Source organism: Pelodiscus sinensis, chromosome 6 (assembly GCF_049634645.1).
Source record: "Pelodiscus sinensis isolate JC-2024 chromosome 6, ASM4963464v1, whole genome shotgun sequence".
Lineage (NCBI taxonomy): Eukaryota > Metazoa > Chordata > Testudines > Trionychidae > Pelodiscus > Pelodiscus sinensis.
This window is the reverse complement of record NC_134716.1, coordinates 89,239,651-89,266,370: the sequence shown is the minus strand read 5'-3', so window position 1 is coordinate 89,266,370 and position 26,720 is coordinate 89,239,651. Positions and strand designations below refer to the sequence as shown.

The window sequence follows — 26,720 nt, the reverse complement described above, 5'->3', positions numbered from 1 at the left end:
CATGGTCATCCAGTCACACCTTCATAAAGCATTGTGAGATTCCACCATGCTCGACAGATACTGCAGTAGCCACTGCGGTCCTCTCCGCAGTCTGTAACAATTAGTTAATGGGCACTGCTACACGGTGACCAATAGTAAGCGCCCACAGGGACATCACTTGAAGAAGAAAGAGAAGTTACACACTCTGTGCAGTAATGATTGTTCTTCGAGATGTGTGTCTCCTGGGTGCTCCACTACCCGCCCTCCTCCCCACTTCATTGGGGATTAATAATATCCCACGAGGGCATCAAAGAATAAACAGAGGAGAAGCAGGCTGCGCTTGCTAACTTCAAAGGTGGGAATGCTGCTCACTGCTCGCTCATGCACAGCCTGCCTGAACACTGCCCTAAAAGTCTCCGATCCGTGGTGCCAGGATGAGCACAACACCAACAATGGAGCACTCATAGGGACACAAATCTTGAAGAACAATTGTTATTGCACAGAGTGAGTAACTTCTCTTTATCTGTTAGGACAAGGTTTATTAAGAATTCTTCCATGTTGGTTGCATGCTTCTCAAGTTAGAAAATTTGCCAGTTATAACATTTAGAAATTCCAAGGATGTTTTTGTACTGGTACCATGAGACACCCAACACATGTCAATCTAATTGTAGCTCTTCATGATCACGTAGGCTTTTTCCATACTCTTTACAGATAGCTGGATACGTGGAAGGCCATTCTGTTTGCTAGTGCGTTTTGGTATTCTGTTGTAGACACCTACTAATATCTCATCTTGTGCATTATCTGTTAAGATATTGATCCACAAGCATTCAAATAATTTTCTTCTAAGTTATCTGTGACTTGGAAAAAGGTAGTTTGACAGAGGGCCATCTGTTTCCCCTTTTCTCCACTCAGTCCTTCCTAAGTAAGTTTTTAACCATTGATTTTTAACATTCCAGTCGTGGGACTCATCCCATCGGGTTTCAGTACCAACTAGAATGAACTTATGCTCATAAATGAGCAATTCTACTTTCTCTTGTTTGTTTCCTAGGCTCTTAACATTGGGAAATTCAAGAATGTCTTCTCCATGTTTAATTTCTTAGTTTTGTTCTCAATATCCCAATTTCTTTTGAGCTGATTTCCCTCTCCCATTTTTGCTATTTAATCCCTGACTGCTGTAGCCAACCTGTCCCCAACGAGATTGGTCCCACTCTAGCTGAGGCGGAGACCATCTGAACTATACAGCTCTATCACCATAGAAGGTGGACCAATTTTCCACAAAACCAAAACCCTCCACCACTTACCCTGCTAGCAGTTCACTTCCAATATATTTTGCCTTCACTTGTGAGATTGGAAGGCTCTCAGAGAAGTTGCTTGGAAATTTTCAGCATGCTTTAGTGTACCTTGAAGCCATTTACTATATCTGCTAGATATCCTAGGGTGCAGTGTTATTATTACTTATATGAACCATCACTAGGTGACCTGGGTGCTGTTCCCAGTTTCTCCACAAATATTTTCTGTAACCTTGGACAGGACATTGTGCTTATGTTTCCTATTTGTAAATTGGTGCTAATAATTTTGATTGATCTCACAATGTAAAATAAAATGTAATGTTTGCAAAACTATTTGAACTATTTAGATGCATTATTCCCTATTTGTTGCCCAGAATATGCATTATATATAATGACCCTAAAGCCTTTGTATAGGCCCTTCTTTGGAATCTGGAACTTTATTCCGTCTACTGATTTTATATATGTATATGAATGAGGAATTATACTCTGGCACTATGCATGCAGGAGTTATTCTTTCGAAACAGGAAAATAAAGATCCAGTGCATTGGAGAGCAATGGGAATATAAAATATGCCAAAACCAGAGTCTAGTATTATGCCAAATACAGTGGCAGAACTGCTGCAGAATCTGTTTCCGAGTTGTTGTTATTCATAGTATTCATAGATAGCTGAAGCCTATAGTTTACCCAGAAACCTGAATTTTAGAGACATAATGAACAATCTTTGCCTGCTACTGGCACCTACAAGAAAAGTGAGCACCAAACAAATACATTGTAGTAGGTCAAAATTATACAGAACATGGAAGCTATATTTATTGAGTTTTGGATGTCAGGATTTTCATGACTAATAATTAAAGGGTGTCAAACTCAGCTGGTGACCTAGGATTAGATTGGATATTGAATTTTTTTCAAACTTACCTTTTTGTGTAAAAATAGTTTCTTCATTACAGCTGTTCATGAAATTCATAGAAGTACTAAGTCAGGGTTCCCTGAAGGTTTTGTGTGTGTTTGTAACTGAAAGACAAAACAACTGCCGTTCCAAACAAAAAAAAATCTGTTGGTTAATCTTGTGTTTTTCGTATGTTAAGGATTTATTTCAAATAATTCAAACACAGGTGATCCAATAAGAAAGGAAAGCAAAGACTTTTATTTACCTTAATTATTTCAGAGGGGATGATGACCTTCCATATTCTGAATTTGATGCACTATCTTAGAATTAATAGCAACAATCAGTTCCACACCTCCCTGACCATAAGGTAATTAGGTAATAATGAAAACAAAATTTACTTTCATGTTAGAGGACCAAAACCAAATTACACTACCCTACATAAGAACGGCCATTCTGGGTCAGACCAACAGTCCATCCAGCTCAGTATCCTGTTTGCCGACAGTGGCCAATACCATATGCCCTGGAGGGAGGGAACACAACAGATAATCCTCACGTAATCCCTCCCCTGTCACCCACCTCCAGAGAGGCAGAGGCTAGGGACACCATTCCTACCCATCCTGGCTAATAGCCATTGATGAACCTAACCTCCATGAATCTATCTAGCTCTTTTTTGAACCCTGGTAAAGTCCTAGCTTTCACCACATCTTCTGGCCTGCTGCCTATTAATTTCATTTGGTGACCCCTAGTTCTTGCATTGTGGGAATAAGTAAATAAACCTAGGATTCAATGAATTTATATTTCTGTGTAAGTGTGTTTTAAATACTGTGATCTCCATGCAGAAGTCAGTTACTGTTTTGTGATTTTCATATCTGCTAAAGCTTTTATGTAAGTTCTCAAAGAACTTTACATATGTTTAGCTAAGTAATTCTGTACTTGTGTGAGATAAGTAAGAAGTCATTTTGTCCACTACAAAATATAGCCACTCCTGAGATTGAATGCAGAAGCCATCTTAGTTCTGAGTAATATTATTCTCCTTTTTTAGGAGGGGTGAAGAAAAATGCCATATGCGAATGAAATTTAGGAGAAATTGGGTATTCCAGAATATACTTGCCTAGGTTAGAATTTGGCCGGACTACAGGTTCTCACTCCTACTTTTCTGAAGAGCTCTGTAAGGTTTGTAATGCTCCATTGTTCATGTTTTTAGATCTTGTCCAGATGACTTCCTCTCCAGTAGAAGTGACCCCTGGCTCTAATCTGGGGCTGTGGTTCAGATGATTTAGCTAAAAAAAATACCACCTTCTGAATTAGCACCACTTCCCTTAATACCTAGTTCTGACAAAATACACCTCTATATTCACATCCTACACATTGCTGTACTAAAATCTTGCTGATCAATAGTATGATACTGGAATGTATGTAGCAACATTATATGTAAAGTTATGAACATAAGCTGAAGTAATTACTGAAATGTGTTTACCAGACTAGTCTGGGGAATGGGCATACCAGTTTTTCAAAGACAAAGAACAAGATGATATCTCAAAATTAATTGGCAATCACTGGTCAAGATGCCAAGTCTCCATCCTTAAAGCTGGAAGGAACTTATCTAGGGGTAGTCCTCTGGGAAAAACATATCATATATAGTCGCACTCTCTCTGATATCTGAGAAGATAAAGGAACTAGTCTTTGGATTTTGGAAGACATTCTGAACTGAGAATTTGGTCAGTCCTGTTGCAGGGAATGTTTGATTAGAACATTCACCTTGAACCATTCTAGTTTGTCTAGTTATTAGAAACTGTTTCTTTATTTCTCTTATAACCATTTCCAATTTAAATGCTTTATACTTGTACTCAGTGGAGACCTTTTGGCTTGTGGCCAAATACAGACACTCTCCGACTTGTGAGTGTTCGACTTATGAAGGTTCCTACATATGAACAAAGTTCATCTCAGGCGAGCAGGCTGGAAGAGCAGGAGGCGGTGAGCAATAGGAGAGTATGCTGGAGAGCTCCAGCAGAGCAGTGGGCAGCTATACAACTGGGAGGAAAAGGGGGGGCTAGAGAGAAGTGGTGCTTTGCAGGGGAAAGCTAGAACTGGAAGGCAACTATTACAATTGCACATCTTGGATAATAAAGCAGTTCTCATCTCAATTTAATTTTGTTCTAGCTTTTTTTTGTTCAAATAAATATTCATAGTACATTTTATGAAAGGATTGCATTATTGACAAGATGCCAAACACTAATAACTGCTTTCCTAACCTTCCCTCTTCCTGAAACATGGGAATCTGTTGTAATCTAGAAATGAATTTAGCTGATATTATTAGAGGAGGAAGCTTGTACAAACATATTGCCCAGAAGTTAGCTCTTAAGTTTGTTCAGCATTAAAAATCATTTGCATAATATAGTGAAAACTTTGTTATCCTGCACTCATGGTGAATAGGGGTTGCTGGTTAATTGAATGTGACAGATAACAAAGCTTATTGCTCTGCCCCTATTGGCAGATCCGGCTCCTGGCAGCTTGAGGCAGGCTGTAGGGGGAAGGAGACACCTGTTGATGACATCAGCTAGCAATGCTGGCTATCAGACGCCCCACAATAGTTGGCTGGATTGGCGGCATGCACCTGAAGATGTGGCAGAATTGTGGCTAGGGCCTCAACTACCTGATAAAGCTATGCATATTGGGTAGTCAAGTAGTCGCTTATATCCCTATGCAGGACCATTCGTTGTTCTTTCAGTTATAGATTAAACCCTTTGAATTTTTGAGCTGGTGATACATATAAAATGACAGTTTCAAACCAGGAGAACTTTTAGCTGTTTTAACAGCATGAATCCTAAACTTTCCCCAAAGAAAGTATATAAACATTAGTGAATGTCTTTTATTCTCCTTTCCAGTGTCATAAATGTTGCATTCTTCATGCTCTCCTTGCAAATACTATTTCTAGTTGACTCATTTGTTTAGCATCTTATAGCTGAGCTATGTATGGATAATGTGCATTTTGGTGTATTTACTAGCTTGAATTCTTAGAAAGGATGATGATACATGTACTCCAAGTGTAGTATTAATTTTCTTTATTTGATCTCATGTTAAATATTGTAAGCATTGCTCCCTGTTAACTATCCCTCATTTTAATATATTTTCTTCCACACATATGGACTGCTTAAAAAATTGTGTGTGTGTGCATACAATAATGTATATAATTTCCACACACTACCTCAATAGTGGTGTTGCACATAAGAAATTTCAAACTGCCCAAATGAAAATTCAGCCTGCCTAAGGATAGAAAATGCTAGAGGGAACACTGTTCATGAGAAGCAAAATAACTTCATTTTTCTCTGATACACATATGGTGAAATATGGAATATATTTCATAAAGCTCTTCGAAAAAGACGGTGAAAATGCTGTTCAGTTAAATACTCTCCCTCTCCCTTCTCTGGCCATCTTTCATTCCGCCCCCTCCATGATCCATCCTCTTCCCCTTTCTCTCTTTTTTTCCTTTCCCATCTTCCATTCACTGTCAGGAAGGGCCGCCTCAGAAGAGTCATTTCAGCTCAGCACGGCACCGTCAGAGGCTAGTGGAACCAGCAGCTTCAAAAGTGAGTGGACTTATGAAGGACAGTTTTAAAAATGGAATTTTGTGCCAGTGGAACATGACAGCTGTCGTAAAGATCTGATGTGCATTTGATAGGATCATTTATTATCCATTTTTGACTAATATGGTCAGCGTTGTTTCATAAAAATGAATTTGCATATTGAAGATATGCATTATGCAAGTATAATTGCTGCCCATTTTTTAGAAGTTGTGGGTGAGGTTCTTAGATGTACAGTGTATGTGTATAAAATTGTTATGCTGTTTTATTTGCTGCTTTTGTTATGTGTTCTGTTCAATATGGCTGTATTTTTCCCATTTTTGAAATGTATTCCCAAATATGACACACACACTTCTGTTTCACAATATCTTAAATTGAAGATTTCTTATAATATTGCCACAATCAATTTGGGAAAGATATCCTGGGATAGCATTGATTAGTCTCTTGAGCAAGCCTTGCTAAAAATGTATAGAATTGAAGATAACATTGGGGTGTCAGTCTTTATGCTGGCAGATTTAATAGCAATGTCAGATATATTGACAAGCTTATTCTGCCTTTCTTTGAAGATCATTTAATTTAGAAGTATATAAAAATTAGGCATGGTTCAATAAATCTAATCAGCAATAGCTATTGTGGATATTAGTTTTATTTTTTAGATTGATGAAATGTACCACATTGCGTATTTCAGATTATGTGCACAACATTACAATAATATTTTCTGACTTTTTGGCAAGAATAACAATAATAAAGTCACAGTGGAATCTCTCTCCAACCCACTCTTAGTTTTCTTCTTTTCCTACAAGAACGCTAAACATTTGAGAAAAGGCATCGGACTTGCCCTTTACTCTAAAGCCAACTGTTTCAGATTCAGGTGGACCAGTGGAAGGGCCAAAATTGAGTCATGGGCCATCCACTGAGAACTGGTCAGCTAGTCTCAGGAGCCTAAATTTAGGTACTATTATCTTGGGTACTACGTCTGACCTCAACAGTTACAAGATGGTATTGAGTGAGTCACTTGTTAGCTAGGACCCAAACATTTTTTAATTTTCCTACCTAGGGGTGTGTGTTTTTTTTTTTAAAGACAAGCATGTTGAATTGTCACCAAGAGAAAGGTAAATCCCTATGTGAAAAGCTGAATAGATCATACAAAGAAGGGAAGAGCGTGAGGGAAACAATGAAAAGTAACACAATGGTATATGTGAAGAGTAGGTTCCTATCACGTTACCTACAAAGCTATTATGTGAATTCTTGTTACCTGGGAGAAGACAGGATGGAGGTGCAGGAAATAAGGTTCATAGGCATCCTTGTGCTTTCTGGAAGGAGGGGAGAGTAGAGGCACATTGTGCTGCAGAGCAGTATGTGGGAGGAGGCTTGGAGATGAACCCAAAGGGGGAGTTACTCATGAAACATGGGCCTTGTTAGGGAACAACAATAATTGATGCAAACAGAGCAGTATGTTGACAGTGAGAACAAGGTCTGAGTCTTTTCAGTACTGCTAAAGTTACAAGAAACCCAGCCACATAGGTGATTCACTGTACATAAATTAAAGGTGAACTAATATGATAGTCAAGGGATGTGCCCTGAGAAGAGTGGGCTGGAGGTAGGGGCGGGGGCCTGAGTAGGGAGCAGGGTGCAGGAGGGGCCTGGGTGGGCTATAGGTTCCCCATCCCTGGACTAGAATTTTGGTAATGTAGACAAAAGTTAATCAGTGGTCTTTGGAGTGTTAGACAAAGAAGCGTTAAACTGACAAAGAACTTTCCGTGAGGGGAGAGAATTAACAATTATTCCATGGCTGTGAATTGGAGAGGGACCTCACGAAGTAATCAAATCCAGCCCGCACAATGAGGCAAGTGCACCTAAACCATCCACAAAGGGCGTCTGTCTAAACTGTTCTTTAAGATGTCCAGTGACAGGGATTCCATGTCTTCCTTGGAAACCTATACCTGTAGCTACCCTTATAGTTAGAAAATGTATCCTAATATATAATCTAAATTTTCTGTGACTAAAATGTAGCCTTAATTGTGTCTACTGCTTTTCCTGTCTACTAGGCCAGGAATCCTATCTCCTCAGCATAGCAGAGAAACCAGTGGTAACTAAGAGGAGAGGCTTTAAGAATAAAACAGTGTTTAGCCATATTTGTTTTGAGTTGGTCGGTCGATTCAAGAAGGGAGATCAGACAGAAGAGCATTTGAAGAAAGGGAGAGTTTTGGGGATTTGTGAATCAGAGTCAAAGCAGCATGAGTAAGTTAGACTATCAATGGGCAGTTTGTAGAGGGAGAAGAAAGCAATAGGTGGAGTTGATTTTTAAGAATACATTACATTAAAGAGAAGTGGAATGGCTGGAAAGGAAGACACACTGAAGACTTAGGAAAAACAACTGGAGACTGAGTCAGTTTCCTTGTAGTGGAGGGGTTGAAGCCATATAGTAAGGCAACCAAGCCACTGATAGTACAGGTTGAACCTCTCTAGTCCGGAACCCTCAGGACTTGACTGGCTCTAGATGAGATCATTTTCTGTACCATGGGAGGTCAATATTGTCTAGCAACATTTCCAACACTTCCACAGCTTATTGGGCTCTTAGAAAACATTGAGGGGGTAAATTAGAGGTAAATAACAGCACAGAACACTGAGAGCTAAGACTGGTGGTTGTAAACTACTTTTTGGGACTGCGGGAAACTTGGCCACACTCATGAAAAGTGGACATCTGGCTAGCTAAAATAATTCTGAACAATGGGTGTTTCTGGATGAGTGTTCTGGATTAGAGAGATTCAGCCTCTAGTGAGGAAGAGGGGGCAACGGGAGTGGATATCATGATGGTGCTTGGAGACAAAAGAAAGAAGAAAGGGAGGTGCAGGACCAAAGGATTGAGTCGTCTTAGACTGGTTTGTAGGAATCTCAATAAGCTTATCTCAGATAAAATATTTTTTAATTCAGTGTCGCAAAATAGGGCAAATAAAAGGAAATATCAAAGTTTTATGCTGGAGACTTTATTTCAAATAATGTAGATTAGACAGAAGAACCCTTTGTGCTATAGCTAAGTGTTAGTCTGCAATCATCTTTGTTTTTCTTCCATTTCTTAATCTGGTCCCCCTAATCTGTGCATATTATCCCTTCTTCCTAGAGCCTAACTGATCCATAGCAGCCCTGACAGCAGTAGTTTTCACCATTGGGTAGCTCCTTTGTTACCTTTGCCATGTACCTACAGATTGAAGTTGTCATATTTCTTGCTTTATTTCGGTTCAAAATTATTTGTTACAGTCCATTATTTTCATCGCAGGTATTTTCCTTAAAAAAAATATATATTTTTTCACTAAAGGCTTCTTGTTGTCATATGTTAGCTCAGTACTCTAATATTTCCCCTTGAGCAAAGACATTATGTACAAATGTTACCGTGCTTGTCATTCATGTATCATTTAGACTTCTGTGATTGGTGATTCAAACCATTGATTCATAAACTATAAATATTCTTAAATGTGTTGAACTGAGTTGCTCAAGTTTCTTATGTATGTATGGTATTAATAAAAATCTGTGTGTTAGATATTGTAGCATTTTTAGAACATTTTGCATATAGCTGCACAAAGGATTCCAAGAGTCAGGGTTTCATGTACACACAGAAAAAAGATACTTTTGGTGTAATAGATGCAAAAAATATCGAGAGAAACATTTTATTTAAAAAAAGTTACTTTAATTTTAAAAAATTAAAATAACATTGATCAGTTTTCACCAAACTTGCTTATAGCATAACTGCACAGTACCCCATATTAGAAGCAAAGCTGACTTGACAGGTACTCAGAGAATTTGTTCACTGAAATTTCTTTGTAGATAGAAAAAATGAACAAGTGAACACAGGTAAGCCATGGTGAAGAATATGCTATTGGAATAATAATCTAAAGGGCACAATGAAATCGTTCTATGTGAAACTGGCAAATGTAACCATCAAATAAAAATCAATTTGATATGGGAGCGTATAGGATGAGGAAGTAAGTAGGGGAGAGAAACAAGAGAAAGTATTCAGAAGATTAGTTTCAAAGTCTTGTGGTGTTTCAATACATAATGGTAATAAAGGTTTATTCCAGATGAGCTGTCAATATAAATTGAGAGCATTTGTAGGTAAGGTTCTTGAGGATTTCTCTGAAATTTTGTTAGCATGGAGAAAATGATAGAACAGTGTGTCAAATAACACAATTTCCAAACTGAATGTAGGGAGAGAATACTGCACCAAAGTTATTGACTTTTTAAAAATCCTAATTCCTTATGCAGTAATATCCATGAAAACCCTTTTATAATTTTCAGGTTTTTATGATGGAAGCTAAAAAAGATGGACCTTAGGAAATAAACTCTCCTGCTGATGAAATCAGCCCTGGAGCTATACTAAGCAGATGTTTTTCTTTTAAAATCAGTAAAAATCTTTTAGGATTGTGTTTTCATGACTAGATATCTCAAGAATAAATGCTGGTAACTTAGAGGTCTTAGACATATATTATTTAATAAGGTCTAAGGTGATGGAAAAATGATAAAGATATTAATGTGATCAGACTATAAAAATGAGGCTAGATTGGTTGGTAAGAGAGCACTATGGTAGACACGTCTTTCATACATTAGACATATAGGCTATGTCTAGACTACAAGCCTCTTTTGAAAGATGCTTTTTTGAAAGAATCTTTTGAAAAAGCCTCTTCGAAAGAGAGTGTCTAGACTACAAGCAGATTTTTCGAAAAAGCGAGATGCTTTTTTGAAAGTCTAAACATTCTCTTTCAAAAAATCACAGTTTGCATTCAATAGTGACTTTTTTTGAAAGAGTAGTTTCAAAAAAAGGCATTATTCCTTATAAAATGAGGTTTACTGCGATCGGAAAAACTGCCACTGTCTTTCAATTTACTTTCGAAAGAACGTGGCTGCAGTCTAAATGCAGGTGAAGTTTTTTCGAAAAAAGGCTCATTTTGTCGAAAAAAACTCCTAGACACGCCCATATTCTTAAACTTGAATTGTTTACCTGTTTCTAGATGTTGTTTATATATACTGGACATAAGTCAGAAAGTAATATGGTCATAGCTGTCCTAGACATTGTTTATAGGATGGAATGTAAAGAAAGAAGTGCCATTGATTGTCACTTTTGTCTAGCACTTTTGCTCGCTTACACAGCAGAGGAGAGTCTGTTGGCTATAGTGAATCACAAATGAAATAACAGTCAGTAATGTAAATACTATTGCAGAAAATGAACATCATTCTGGGATGTGTTAGCAATTGTGTTGTAAGCAGGCCATTAGAAGTAATTCTTTCACTCATCATTGCTAAGGTCTCAGCTGGAGTATTGTGCTCAGGTCTGGGCATCATTTTCGGGGAAGATATAGACAAATTGGAGAAAAACTAGAGGAGAGCAACAAAAAAATTAAAGGAATAGAAAACATAACCTACAAGGAAAGACTGGAAAAATCTGGGTTTGTTTTAGGGATGTTAGTTTAACCAATTAACTGGTGAACCAATAAGCTGATGCTCAGGGCTCGCTGAACTGCAGCGAGCCCTGCTCTCCAGCCGCACTGTCTGGCGATCTGCATGCGCAGATCGCCCGAACCTGGCTCTTCCGGGTCAAGCCCTGCTCATGCTTATTGGTTAATGTTATTAGTTGAACTCTGCCTTGCTCCCTGGGGTAGCTTCTCTGTGGCAGGGAAGTCTCCTCCTCTGGAGCAGAAATGGCAGCCCTTGCCAGTCCAGCTTCCAGGGAGGCGGCAGAGGTGAAGCTGGCAGCCTCTGCTGGCCTGGCTCCCGGGGAGGTGACTTGGCTGGGGGCTATACAGTATGAAGCTTATTTAAGTTTTATACTGCCAAGCCTTCAGCGCATATAACTGCTAAGATTTTTAGTTGTTACATGGTTACCTTATTAAATGACTTTTAACATTCCTAGTTTGTTTAGTCTGGAGGAGACTGAGGTGGACACCTGATATTGTCATGAACTATGTAAAAGGTTGTGAAAAAGAGAAGGGTGACAAATTGTTCTTTTTATCTACCGAGAACAGGACAAAAAGCAAAGGGCTTAAATTGTCGGAAGGGAGATTTAGGTTAGATGTTAGAAAAAACCATCTTTACCGTTAGGAAGCTATGCTTGCACAGATTCCACATCGTATTAATAACTGACAAATATATATATATATATGTACCTACTTTCCATCTTTGAACAAATGATTTACAACATTGTCTGAGAATTTAATTTTAAAAAAAAAAAACCAAAGGAAAGTCTTACCATCCAAAAATTCATGGGTCAACTTGAACCTGCAGCTTATGCCAGAGTCCCAGACCCCATTCAGTGATTCAGAGAGATGACAATATGCACTTTGACATCTTATAAAAGGGCAAAGGACTATTATTTTATATGCAGTTTTGTTTCTTAATGGGAAGAATCCTTTAAGCGAAACTGTGTACTTAAAAAATGTTTTAAATAAGAGCTAAGATATTCAGAGCTAAGGTTACATTTAACCAGGTGAGTTAATGCAGCAGAAAGAATATTAGGAGCAACAGGAGTGGGAATTTGCTAAGTTTTTACCACTACAGAAAGCACCCATTGTTGCTAGGAGGCAGAAGAAGGTGGCTGTCAGTCTAACTGAAGCTCCTGTGTCCTGCCCTGGGAGCAGCTCAGCTGTATGTGCAGCAAATGAAGTAGAGGCCATTTGGTCATCCAGGTGTGTGTTTAGGTCAGTGTTTCTTAAACTTTTTAAGACCGAGGAACACCAAAGATTTTTTGTTGAGCCCCTGCCCTCCCTCCCTCCCCCCCCAAAAAAAAGGGTCAGGAGGGAAGTTATTATTCCAAAAAAAAAGGTTGCCTGCCCCTTAAAGGGCAGCCATTTTGAGCTCTGTTGTTCTCTGTGGCACACTGGTATGCTGCAGAACACAGTTTAAGAAACACTGGTTTAGATAGTGGCGTGGTGTCTTGTTTTCATCCCTCCGCAAGTGTGGCAAATGAGCAGGTGGTAGGGTGAAAAAAAGAATAGATTTGTGTGAGAGAAGACCTGAGCTGTCGTGTTTCCACATCATTGTCAATGGAGAGTGGGGAAAACTGTCTCCTGGAACTTGCACTCCTCCATCACTCTCTCCCCAATGCAAAAAGCCCAATAAAACCAGTGTGATGGACCGAAGCCAGCAGCCTGCTACTCTGATCTAAGGCAGGTAAGTGGTTTTCTCTTTCCAGAATAAACTACTAGAACCTGCTGCAATAAAATGAAAGCAGGAAAACATTTGGGGCTAATTAACTAGATTGCGCCTTCAGGCAAGTCACTCAAGATCTGCAGCCAATTACAGCTAGTGGGGTTGCTTTAAAAGGCTTCCCCAGGTAAAGAGAGGGGGAAGACAAAGAGTGATGGACTGGAAGGAGAAAGGGAGAAACAAGAAGAAGCTCTGCGTGAGCTGAGAGCTGGTTATCGTGTCCCAGAGGGAAACATGTTGGAGGAGTTATTTGGGAAAGTGGCCCAGGGAAAAAGCTGTCAAGTTGGAAGGAAAAATAACCTTGACTGCTGCTACTACTTTAGGGTCCCTGGACTGGATCTCGGAGTAGTGGGCGAGCCTGGGTTTCCCCCCAAACCTTCCCCCATGCAAACACAGAGCCTGTCCCAAGAAGGGAGACCAGGACTGTCAAGGAGTTTTCACTCCAAAAACTATGGCTTAGTGTGTGATTGATTGAGTGTTGCTCACTAAGCTGTGGACCCTGCTCCTGTAAAGAGAAAGGAGTTGGTATAGGTATAGCGAGTCTCTGAGGCTAATATCATCTGCTAGTAACACGAGACACACGGGGCATAGCCAGAACTTTGTCAGATGAGGTATTTATCTAAAAGTTGATGGAAGGATTTTTTCTCCAAACCTGAAGCACTGAGCAACAGTACTAGTGTTCTTGTTTGTTCTGCTGCACAGTTGTACAAACAGCTGGGATTTTGTGTCTTGCATGATTTTTTCTGAATGTACTATACTGCTCTTAAATTGTAAGGATGAGAATGTTTTGTTTGTTTGTTTGTTTGTTTGGTAGTAGCTGGAACTTGTGGTGATGGTGTTTTCAAACATTTCTTAGTCAATGTGTTTACTCTGCTCTTCCAGTCATGCAGTGATATGGTACATTGCCAATGGGTGAAATAGACTGTGCAACAGGAGGTCAGAATGGAGCATGGATTTTCTAACACAGCGTGTGAGATGAAATGATTTTGTGCACTTTGAAGTGGAAAATTCAATCAGAATTTTCCACACTTTTTAGTTAAAAAAACATGGTTATGTATTGATAAGTCAGACTGAGAAAATAGAGAATGCATCATAGTAGGCAACAAATATAACTAATATTATTCCTGGTCATAGTAATTAGTTTCTTCTGCAGTTTACGGAGAGGTCTTTTAAAAGACAAAATGGCTATAAAGTGTCTGGAGCACACAACAGTATTGTATTCATGTTTGGTATAAAAATGCTTGTTTTTGAGGGATTATGCTTTAGAGTAGAAGAGGCTTTCATATTTTGTTAATATTGGCAGCCACTATTCATGTAACTAGTTCTTCATTGTACTTGACGTAGTAGAGTTTGAATAACATTGGCTGCTCTCAACTGTGGACTTGGGGATGTACTCTGAAGTTAATAAGTAACATAAATACTGGTTAATTGAAAAGTGGTTTATAGATTAAAATATTGAGAAATTATTAATAACTTTGTTTCATTAAATATTTCAGAATTAATTTATTCCATGGGTATGAATTAGATGCATACCCTCTAAAGTGTGCAGGTTTAAAGTACCCCATGTATCTTTAACGTGGAATTAATTTTATTTAGAGAAAAAGCACACTTGTAGTAAGTAAATGTTGCTCTGAGTTTTGGAATTGGGTGTTTTGGCTTCCTAATGCCACATACCGCACATCAGGACTCACTGCGACCACAGATTTGAATCCTTTCAGGGTCACCTTTTATCCTTCCAAGGTAGAGACAGTGATTGTACTTAAAATGTTTCTCCCATTTATGAGAGACTGCTAATTCCATAAATCAGGACTCCTCCTGACGGTCGAAATGACAGACTGGACCTATACATGGAATGCTTCTGCCAACATGCACAGGAAGAGATTGTGGAAAAGTAGCATCACTTACCCTAGAACCTCAGTCGTGCAGAACACAATGCCATCCACAGCCTCAGAAAAAATGCTGACATGATAATCAAAGAGGCTGATAAAGGAGGTGCTGTTGTCATCATGAATAGGTCAGAATACCAAAAGGAGGCTGCCAGACAACTCTCCAATACCACATTCTACACGCTATTGTCCTCTGATGCCACTGAGGAGTACACAGAGAAACTATACCATCTCCTTAAAATCACAAAAGCAAATTTACACACACACATCACAGATCCACAATCAGGGTTATTCTGTCTACTAACCAAGATCCGTAAACCTGGAAATCCTGGATGCCCCTTCATCATTGGCATTGGCACTCTCACTGCAGGATTGTCTGATATGTGGACTCTCTACTCAGACCCTACGCTACCAGCACTCCCAGCTATCTTCGAGACTCCACTGACTGCCTGAGAAAACTACAATGCATTGGTGATCTTCCAGAAAACACCACCCTAACTACCATGGATCTATAGGTTTTCTACACCAACATCCCACACGTGGATGGAATACAAGCTGTCAGGAACAGTGTATCTGATGATGCCACAGCACAACTTGTAGCTGAGCTCTGTGACTTTTTATCTTCACCTGCAACTATTTCAGATTTGGGGACAATTTATACCTTCAAACCAGTGGCACTGCTATGGGCACCCTCATGGCCCCACAATATGCCAATATTTTTATGGCTGACCTGGAACAGCGTTTCCTCTGCTCTCATCCACTAGCACCCCTTCTCTAATTACGCTACATTGATGACATCTTCATCATCTGGACGTATGGGAAAGAGTCTCTGGAGGAATTCCACCATGAATTCAACAGTTTCCACCCCACCATCCCCCATCAATCTCAGCCTGGACCAGTCTACACAAGAGATCCACTTTCTGGACACTACAGTGAGAATAAGTGATGGTCACATAAACACCACCCTATACGGAAAACCTACTGACTGCTTTGCCTCCAGCTTCCATCCTGGACATACCACATGATCTATTGTTTACAGCCAAGCACTAAGGTACAACCACATTTGCTCCAACCCCTCAGACAGAGACTAAAACCTACAAGATCTTCACTGAGCATTCTTAAAATACACTATCCTCCCAAGGAAGTGATGAAACAGATTGACAGAGCCAGATGTATACCCAGAATCCTCCTGCTACAAGACAGGCCCAACAAAGAAAATAACAGAACACCACTGGCCATCACCTACAGACTCCAGCTTAAACCTCTCTAATGCATCATCAGTGATCTCCAACCCATCCTGGTCAATGATCCTTCACTCTCACAGATCTTGGGAGGCAGGCCAATTCTTGTCTACGGACAGCCTGCCAACCTGAAGCAAATTCTCACCATATACCATACCACAGTAACTCTAACTCAGGAACCAATCCCTGCAACAAACCTCGGTGCTGACTCTATCCACATATCTACACCAGCAACACCATCATACACTTATTCACCTGCACATGTACCAATTTAATATATTCCATCATGTGCCAGCAATGCCCCTCTGCCATGTACATCGGCCAAACTGGACAGTTCCTCTGTAAAAGAATAAATGAAAACAAATCAGAGCTCAGGAATGGTAAAATACAAAAACCTGTAGGAGAACTCTTCAATCTCCCTGGACACACAGTAGCAAATTTAGAAGTAGCCATCCATGCAACAAAAAAAAACTTCAAAAACAGACTTCAAAGAGAAACTGCAGAGTTACAATTCATTTGCAAATTTGACACTATCAATTTAGGATTGAACAAAGATTGTGAATGGCTAGCCAACTACAAAAACAGTTTCTTCTTTCTTGGTCACATCTCCACATCAGCTGCTAGAAGTGGGCCACACCTTCCCTGACTGAATTGACCTCATTATCTCTGGCCTTCCTCTTGATTGGTACTCCCTTCTTTTCATGTGTCTGTATATTTATACCTGCCTCTGGAATTTCTACTGCATGAATCTTACGAGGTGGGTCTTTGCCCACGGAAGCTTATGCTCCAATAAATCTGTTGTTCTATAAAGGTGCCACAGGACTTCTTGTTTATGCTGATTCCAGTCCTATACTACTTTTAAAGGGTCGAGCATATCTATGACCAGAACATTTTAAAATTAAGCTTGTGGCACTCTTTAGCGAATGTTAGATTTCAATCTAAAGAACTATTTAGTCTGGTTACCGAACTTGTTGTTCTCTCCAATTTTTGTGCATTTATTGCCAGGACTTTAACAATGAAAACATTTTTAGGGACATCTTTTAAGCAATATATTTCCTAGTAGGTAAATGTAGTTCTCCTCCTGTTGCTGAATCTTACTACACACTTTGCCTCTGGAGATGCATGAGACAACATATAGAGGATGTTCTGCTAGACCAGACCTTTTCTGTTGGCACAAATCATTACTCCAAAATACAGTATTCTTTTGCTCCATAGGAATTAGTATTTTCAAACTTTGTAAACATATGGTAGGCAAAGTAAAACAAATTGGGCTGCTAACTCTTTATTAGTCTATTATAATTTAATATTTCCACAGTATTTAGGTTTGTTCCATATTCCATGTGGCAGACACATTGATTTTTTTTTCATTCTATTTTGTGTTTTTATATATTGATAATATCTAGGGTTAATCAGACTTCTGGGTATTCTCTTCATAGCACATTTCAATAACTCTGAAGCTGATTGACAAATAAATTTCTGCCCTGAAAGAGGATGTTGGGAAGCACTATAGCAATTTAACTGAGTAAAGGGGAACAGTTTAAAAACAAAAATTAATTGTATTAAGTGCCTGGCATCAGACCTGATAGCCCAAGTGTCCTCTTCCAGTTAAATTGGACTTTGTCTGTCTTTCCTTCAATTTGTATGCATCTTACTGAAATCTATAATAGAGACCTCCTGATATATATTGAAGATGATTCACCGGTTGCATTAATTTCTTAGCATTGGGTGAGAAGAGAAAGTTGAAGCATAACATAATAACTTGTGTAAATTTAGGGGTCCAGTTTAGATATTTAAATACCGCTGCTCTTGGAAAAGGTTGGAGTAAACATGGAAAATTGTTGGCGTCATCTACAGGTGAAAAGGAGAAATTGTGAATGTAAATTTTTATATGTATTCCACAGAAACAGTTGGTACTTAAGTGGCAGAATAATTGTGTAATGAAAATGCTTGTAACCAGGAGACTTGGTATAATCTGTGTTTACACATACATTTAATGAAGTCACCACTAGTAAAAGAAGCTGGATACCTTCCGATCTAAGGCTATAGACAGTAAATAGCAGTATTGTTCTTTCTCACATTATTTCTTCATTTTTTAAAAAAAGTGCATTATTGACATTTACTTGAAATATTTCTTTTCTGGAGCTCTTTATGGACAATTGAAAAATCTCTGGATCAGGCCTCTGACTATTGGAAAACCTTGCATGTTGTTGAAAGATAAAACTGATTTACTGTGGTTCTAAAAGGTACCCAGTATCCACAACATTAGCTCTCTCTTTAGCAGCTTATGAACATTGTAGCTTTTATTGATTCTTGGGAATGGGACTTAGCAACAAGCAATAAAAGTCAATGGCACCTTTCCCCCTCCATACAGGGCAGGTCGATCAATATTTGAATTTACTGTAATTTACTGGTAATAGGTAGAAGAACTGAAAGAATTGCAGTATCTTGTGGGTCACAGCTGTGGTGTATATCCTTTTTATTTAAACTCAGTTGTAGGTCAAAGTCTTTCCCTTACTAAATGGAAACATAGTTAGTAGTAGAGATGATACGCCCTATTTATCAATGGGCTTTATAAGGCTGGACACCTACAGTCTGCTGTATGAATTAAAATTGTGCCGCTGTCCTAAATTTCATAGATATGAAAGACTGCAGCATGTACTGAATTTCTGAATATTTTGTGAGTTATAAACCCCAAAAGCTTCTGTGGTTTTGAAGACCAGTTACTAAAACTAAAATTCTCACTGTTTTGTGCCAGTTTATTGATTAATGGTTAGCTTAATTAAATCATGAAAGCACAGTATATCTTCACTGTAAATTAGCAAGATCCAACTTTAATATATTTTTAGGTTTTCAGACAACAGTCTCCGGGCAGAAAGGACATTACATCTTTGGGACAAGAGTCTCTTGTTTGTGAAGTGGTATAAAGTAACTGTAATGCCAGCTTAACTGGGACAAGGGAAAATAAATTCTATAGAGAGGTCAGCCATGTCTATACCTAGACTCCCTGAGACCGGTTAGGGGTGCTTTTAGTATATTTAATTCTACCTCAGCACAGAGGGATAAGCTAGATGACCTCTCAAGATCCCTATATTTCTGTTTCTACTTTCTGGTGACCTTTGACTGCTGGAATGACTTTTGGGGCCATAGACATCCATCATGAAGTAGAGCTTGTTTATTGGAGACCTGTCCAGTAGGTATATGAACTCAGGTTTGAAGCCTCTGTTACCTGGGGTTCTTTCCACCCAAACGACTCAGTAACTTTTACTTTCTGTGAGGTAGTGTCGAGAAATAATTCAGGGGAGACACAGTCGTCCGACCGATAGATGGATGGTACAAACAGGACAACACGAGTGCTTTTACTTAAAGCTAAACTTTTACACATGTCTGCAACAGGTTAGTAAAACACCCCCACCCTTGATAATTATAATTAAAATGGCTCTCGAGTGACACCGGGTAGGCTTCCGATGGCCTGTGCCGGTGGGGATGAAAATGCATCCAGATGTGAAGAGTCCTCAAGGAGTCGTTGGTGTCCCTCCAATGTCCCCCTAGATTGTCCAGATAACTCAAACTTTCCTTCCCTATTTGTCCATTAGTATAACAATAACATGTCACTCAAAAACCTGTTAGACAAGCACTTCTTAAAGGTTAGGCAAGAGGTTTTCTTCTGATCATCACTTTAGCCAGATGTGTGTTTTTTCTTTTTCAGAGTCTCCATACCCGGGATCCTTGACAGATATATGTCTTAGGGCATTTAGACAAGCTTCCTGTTTTTCTAAATGATTTGCCTAGAGATCTTGGCCTCAGGAAGGATGCGGGGTAAAGCTGTTCTCTCTGTGGCACTCAAACCTCCTTTCTTCCCCCTCCCTGACTTTGGTCATGCTGAAGCTGCTGCCTATTTTTTTGGGCCCGTTAGCTCAGTTGCTAAAGTTTAAGCAGTAAGCAATAGTGGTTCAGGCACTTTACTGGATTTGCCAAAATCTCCCCATGCACCACTTCATGCCACCTGCATCCCTGAGTCCTACAGTGGGCACAGGTCATCTGAATTAGAACCTAGCCCACAAAAACATGGCCCTTGATTTTAAACATATCAAGATCCTTTCTTAAACTGTTAGTGCTTCAGAATGATACGTTAATTTTATGGCATTTTTAATGCAACTGAGATTTGAATGAACAGTTCCAAAGTTAAGGAAAGTTATAGCATGTCAGCAGTCTGCCTTGTTCAGTTTCTTTTCCCCAGCTCAGTTTAAAACCTGTATAATTTGGTCAAACTGTTTCTTCAGTTTGTGAAATAACACTGTTTTTCAGATGCATAGGAACAAATTTTCCCTTTTCCTGGGTCTTAGAAGAAGGTATGTTTACATTAGGGATACTTTCACTTGTGTATATCTACAGCAGTGTAAGCCTGACTTTTGATGCACTGCTTCAGGGTAGAGCAAGGACTAAACTGCGGAAACTTACCTGGAGTAAACATTACTATTTACTAAAAAATTGAGTAATTTTGTGCCCTGATGCAAAATCCTAAATCTACACAAGCCACAAGCAATGTCATATATGACTAAGAGTTACAAATTGTAAGCCTTTTGTGTAGTTCAGTGATAGGAGGAGTGGAAAATGTAAATTGGAGGTATTCGAGCCTGTGATAAATGTGAGAACTGACCTGGAATTTTGATGTCAATGCTCTGGTGTATAGGGAAAATGTGAAGATACAGATATTGTTTAAAAAGGAAGTTTGTTTTATTTATTCATTTATTTTTGGTTAGTTGCTTATTGGTATTGCCATGCTTTTCATTTTAAAATCATGCTTAAAAAGTGATATTTGCGCTGCTTTGCTTCAAATGAGATCTGTCTGTGTAAAAATAACTTGGGTGTGAAATTTACTTTGTAAAACCTGCCAACATCTTTTAGTACATCTTTACCCTCTGCTAGTTATCTCTAGTGATTTATCTGATGCGGAGTTTCTTCAGTAATTACAAGGTTGTACAGCAGGGGTGCCCAAATCATGGCCTAAGGGCCAAATGCGACTGTACCTGCATACTCAGCACAGCTTTGATCATCTACAATTTTATGACTGATAACGACAAACTCGGGGGGAAGAAAAATCTGTTCAATTTCCAAGGAAGATACAAGTATAAGGGATTGATTTTGTATACTTGTTAAGAGTATGTTAAAGTAGAAGCACTTTCTGGACACTTGACAAGATACATATGCTACCTTAGCTCACAAAATTTGAACAGCATAGCATTAGTCACTGTTGATTACAGACTAACTGTTCATAGTTCACCAGCTGTAGATCAACAAGGAAAACTGTCCTTGTGATACATTTTAAATTCATATTGATAGGGATGTAAGAGACTAGTCAACTATCTGATAAGCAGAAGGGTTATTGGATAGTCGACTAGTGATACAACTAGTCGCTTCCCTCCCCCTTGCTGCCTCTTTCAGAGAGAGGCAGTAAGGAGGAGGAGCAGAAGCCGATGCTGGGGGGAGCAGGATTCAAAGGCTCAGGCGTCGCAGGAAGTATGGGCCAGCAGTCTGGTACCACGCTCGCTGCGGGGCTTTCGCTTTTGGACTGCTCTTGCTACAGTTCAAAAGCGGAGGCATCCTTATAGACCAGGAGTGGCCAAACCTGTTCCAGACGAAGAGCCACAATAGCAGTGGAGACAGCGTGAAGAGCCGGGGCAAAATTGTTGAGCACGAAAAAAAAACCCACCCAAAGGAAAATACCGCGCTGGGGAAAAATAGGTGCTGGTACACCGTCCCATGGCTGCTTTTGTTGTTGTTGTTGTTAACAACTTTTCCTTGGGTCTTTGCAGCCCTGCCTCTTTTTTTTTTTTTTTTTTTTTTTCCCTCAACAATTTTGCCTTGGCTCGTCACGCTGTCCCCACTGCTATTGTGGCTCACAAAAAAAGCACTGGGAAGGGGTGAGAGGTGCAAGCTCTGGGAGGGAATTTGGGTGCAGAAGTAGAGAAGAGGATTCTGGCTCAGGGAGGGAGCTCCAGGCTGTGGAGAGTGTTGGGGTCAGGGGGAGGGTTGGGGAGCTGAGCAAGCCGCAGTCTTGTGGCTGTGAGGGTGCAGGAGTGTGGGCTGGAGAGTATGAGGGGCTTAGGGCAGGGAGTCTGATGGGCTCAGGACACAGATTTGCAGTGTGTGGATAATGCAGGAGTGTTGTGGCAGAAGACTGGGAATGTGGGGATGCAGGAATATAGGCATGTGGGAGGCATAGGACAGGGGGTTCCAGTGTATGATCGGCTCAGGTTTGGGGGGTGCAGGAGTGTTATGATGCTGTGGCCAGATAGGGGCTTGGCCCCAATTGGGGGCTTGTTGGCCAGGCTTCATTTTTAAATGAAATATTATGTCAAATACAAAAAGTTTCAGCGTTGTCTTTATTTATGAGAGGGGCGGGGAACCTGTTTTGAGTCAGGAGTCACTGACCCACAGAAAAGTCCGTCGGGGCCACACACGTGAGATGCCAAAAAAAAAAAAAAAAAAATCCTCCAAAATCCCCCAAGCCTCACTAATGTGGCCCCAACTGTGCTGGTGGGTGCAGGGGCAGGGTACTTGTGGGGGGGAGGGACAGAGACAGCTGAGGCCAGTACCTGGGGATCCCAGGTCTCAGGAAGCATACAGGCTGCTCTTCCCCTCCCCTAAACAGCTGGTGCGCTTCCTGAAATGCCCTGTCTCTTGCTCTGCCAGGGACTTCCTTCCCCCCTACTGCTTGCTTGCGCAGGGTGTATGTGTGTGTAGGACTGCATGCCATCTCCAACTTCTCAGGAAGCGCGTGCTCTTCCTCTGCTCCTCATGACAGCTGCATGCTTACTGAGAAGTTGGAGCTGGCATGCAGTCCCAGGATTCCTAATCCCTTCCCCTTCTCCCCCGCGCAGGCAGGCAGCAGGGGGAAAAGTCCCTGGTGGTGTGACAGACCCAGCATTTCAGGAACTGTTGCAGCTATTTAAGGATCAGTCGAGCAGCTGCTTTAACCCAGTCCCCCTCCACTTCCCCAAATCCATGCACACACACCCCAACCCAGTCCTCCTTCCCCCACTCTAACCTAATTCTTGGGTCCCGCAGCTGCTGCTACAGCCACGCATCTCCCTCCAGGTGCTGGGGTACATGTGCTGACCTGCCAACTTTGAGCATGAGCTGGCCAGGATGCCATGTGCAACCTAATCCCCCTTCCCTTCCCCAGAGCCAGACACCTTCCCTCCCTGCTGTAACCCAATCCCTCCTCCCCCCCCCCCTTTATGCTCGGGTCCCAGAGGTACTGCGCCACATCTGGGATGCCATGAGCACCTCTCCCCCTGCCCCCCCATCCCCCTTCCCTCCATAGCCAGGGAATCCCCCCTACCCCCGGCAAACTTATGCCCGGGTCCTGGAGCCACTGCCGAAGCTGCTGCCTGCACTCAGCGGCCGTCTGCTAGAACGTGCAGGTTGGGACGTTGTGAGAGACCCGGCCTGCACATACAGAATATAACGCAGTGCGCTGGGGGCTGTGAGTGGAACAGCGTGGTCCGTGAGCATGCATGCGTCTCACAGCGGCCCGGCTGTGAGAGCGGCTGACCAGAGCGGTTCTGGGACCCGTCCTGTTCTGTCAGGAGCTGCAATTTTTTTCTTTGTAAGTCTCGGGTTGGCCACCTTTCTTGTAGACTAATCGAATGGTTGATGAAAATCCCATCGACTATTTGATTAGTTAATTAATCTAAATTTTACATCCCTGGATATAGAACACAATGCATTTGTAAATTTGAATAATTTGTACAATTACGAATATGGGTTCCAAGCTTAACATACTTTTAAAAAATTGTGTGAGTGTGAGTGGATGTATATAAATAAATAAATAAAATAAAATAAAATCATGAGTTTTTGTGGACAAACCCCACTTACTCAGTTTATATAAAGCAACTAGAAGAGTTACCCAGCATTGTTCGGGTTCTTCAGGGCAGGGAGCTGGTGGTATGGGAGGGTGCAAAAGTCAGGGCAGGCGTTTGGGGATGTGGGGCCTCAGGTCAGGAGGTGGGAGGTGCAGGAGTCAGAGCAGATGGTGAGGAGAGGCTCAGGGTAAGGGTTGGGGTGCAGGAGTCCAGGCAGCAGATTGGTAGAAAGAGGAGCACAGAGGAAGGAGTGGGGGTGGAGCTCAGGGCAAGAGGTGGGGCTTGCTGCTGGCTTCTCCCCAGGGCTGGTCAGGGATGGATCTGTTCTATTAGATGTGTAAAAACAGTATCCCAAGTGTGATGAAATACCTGTATAATTGTGCTGGTTCACAACTCACTCACAGCCACATCTTTTGTGTTGTTTTTGAAATCAACGTATCTGCCTGGAGAACATATTGTACTGTGTATCGCATAGCTTAGATATATGATTCTTTATTTAAATGAAGTTGTATTCCCATCTAAACAAGAGTACAAAGATGACTTTATAAATGTGGTTTTGAGAAAATAACTGGAATGGCAGAAATGGAGCAGTTGAATGAGGGGTACTGAGGTGTAACAAGGTATGAGCATGGAGGATGGAAATCAGAAAACGGAAATTTCATAATTTATCTGATATTAGCTAGCCCTCTTCTAGGCATATATTGTGCATCTTTAGATGGACAGAACATGGTGGCTCTTGTAGCTCTGTTCTATCTAAAAATATGAATAGAAACTGCATTAGCTATAATAACTTACCTCTGATTCTCATTTAGCTAATTCACAATCTCAATAATTCTTACCAAATGGCAGTTTTAAAAAAAACCCCAAACTTTTGCTGAGAAGTAGAATGAAAGTTCATTATGGTGCCTTGTATTTAGACTTAATTAAAATTATGTGCTCTAGAACACTGTATGAGCATATTATGTAGTAGTACAGCTGATCAAACTGTGCTTGTCAGAACAGATGAACATTGTCTGTTTTGTGATGTAAAATCCTTGATATTTGTGACTGATTCCTGGGAGCCTGACCCTGTCAGATGCTGAATATCCTCAACTTTTTTGCACACAGTGGGTGTTACCGTAGATCAGCATATTGCAGAACTGGGCCGGCCTGTGCTAATTTGACTTCCTTTATTAATCCCAAGTGTATCTGGCTGTTAGGTTATTGTGTTGTTTGAAATATGATCTGAGAACATTTTTGTCACAGATTTTATTGAACATTCCCAAAGATGAACCTAAAGAAAACTAGTGTTTGAAATAAAAGTATGAAGCAGAACATAGAAGTAGATTTATACAAATCTGTATAATCCTTTACTATATTCAAAACACATTGATGCTGTCTGTGTATACTATTGTTGACATAGGACGACTGTGGTACTTAATCTAAAAATGGATATTTCCACTGCATTCCTTTGATTTGAAATGTAACATCTCTTTTTTTGTTATGTTACAGAAGGAGTTGAGTCTTCCAAGAAGAGGAAGTTTGTAAGTAGCTAAAGTTTCTTCCATTATGCTTACTGCACAGTATGTGGTTTGACAGTTCTTCGATATGTATATTCTTTTTTCAGTGGGAGATGGAATGAAGGTTAAATGTGGCAGTTGATTGGTCTTATGATACACACACACACAGAAAATAGAGATTGTAAATGAATACCCATGGGTCGATATGCTGTGTTGTGAAGATTTATACTAGTGTGGTTTAGTCACCTTTTATGAAAGAGGCTATTGTGAAAGTCTTTGAAGGTTTATGATTGGGTTATTAGTGTAAAAAAAAAAAGTGGTCCTTATGTTATGATACATTTTTTAATTCAGACTTTTGTTGTAACCAGACAAATATTTGGTTTTCTCATGAACAGCACAACATAAATTGATTTTAAAGTTACATTGTGTTTGTTCTGTGAATTGAGATCATATCCAATATTTCTGATGTAAACAAAATTGTTAAATTTTTTTACAATATTTGCAATTGTGTGATCTAGTGTTTTAAGCAGAGGAAATACAGATTGCGTACATCCTAGAATGTATTATTATTGGGCTAGTACATTGAAGAAGGTTTTAAAATATGGTCAAAAGTTTCACAGGGGTTGCTGTGAGAGTCTTTAACAGGGAAAACTTAAAAAAACAGCAAATAGTCTAGTAACACTTTAAAGACTAACAAAACATGTAGATGTATCATGAGCTTTCGTGGGCACAGCCCACTTCTTCAGATGACAGGCGTGTTGGAAATCCAGATCCAAGAATAAATAAGGGAAGGAGGGAGGGGAAGAGAAGGGAAAAAAATGGAGGGGAATAAGAAAAAAAGAGACAGTGAGCATATAAGCTTCAGAGTGGTAGCTGAGTAAATCTGTAACAGGAAAAACTTAAAAAAACAACAAATAGTCTAGTAGCACCTTAAAGATTAAATAGTTACAAGAGGCTGATAAGAACCTGGCTATTTGCCCTTTGCAGGTTTATGTATCTTGACTTTGTGTGTCATACATTTTGAACTACTGTATTTTAAAACTTGTGGTTTTGTTTGCATCTATTTTTTTTTTGTACCTCTTTCTTTCTCTAATACCTGTGCAGAATTGTATATTTAGCAAGGCACAACTGGTCTATTATAATTTAATGGTAATTGACCGCTTTACTAATAGCTGTCTCACCTAGGCTATGTCTAGATTGCAAGCCTCTTTCGAAAGAGGCTTTTTCGAAAGATACTTTCGAAAAAGCCTCTTTCGAAAGAGAGCGTCTAGACTGCACACGGAACTTTCGAAAAAGC

General features: G+C 40.1%; 1 protein-coding gene across 7 annotated transcripts in view; it reads left to right on the top strand.

Moving 5' to 3' along the window:
• MAST4 (microtubule associated serine/threonine kinase family member 4) overlaps nt 1-26,720 on the top strand; it is a 443,735-nt gene that overhangs the window by 172,392 nt on the left and 244,623 nt on the right. For 4 of the 7 annotated variants that reach the window (XM_075932356.1, XM_075932354.1, XM_075932357.1 and 1 more), the window contains one exon: nt 25,416-25,447. In XM_075932356.1, the coding sequence (XP_075788471.1) occupies nt 25,416-25,447 (32 nt within the window). Of the gene's footprint in view, nt 1-5,666; nt 5,742-25,415; nt 25,448-26,720 lie in introns of all 7 variants that reach the window. The other 3 variants (XM_075932353.1, XM_075932355.1, XM_075932359.1) reach the window with 1 other exon arrangement.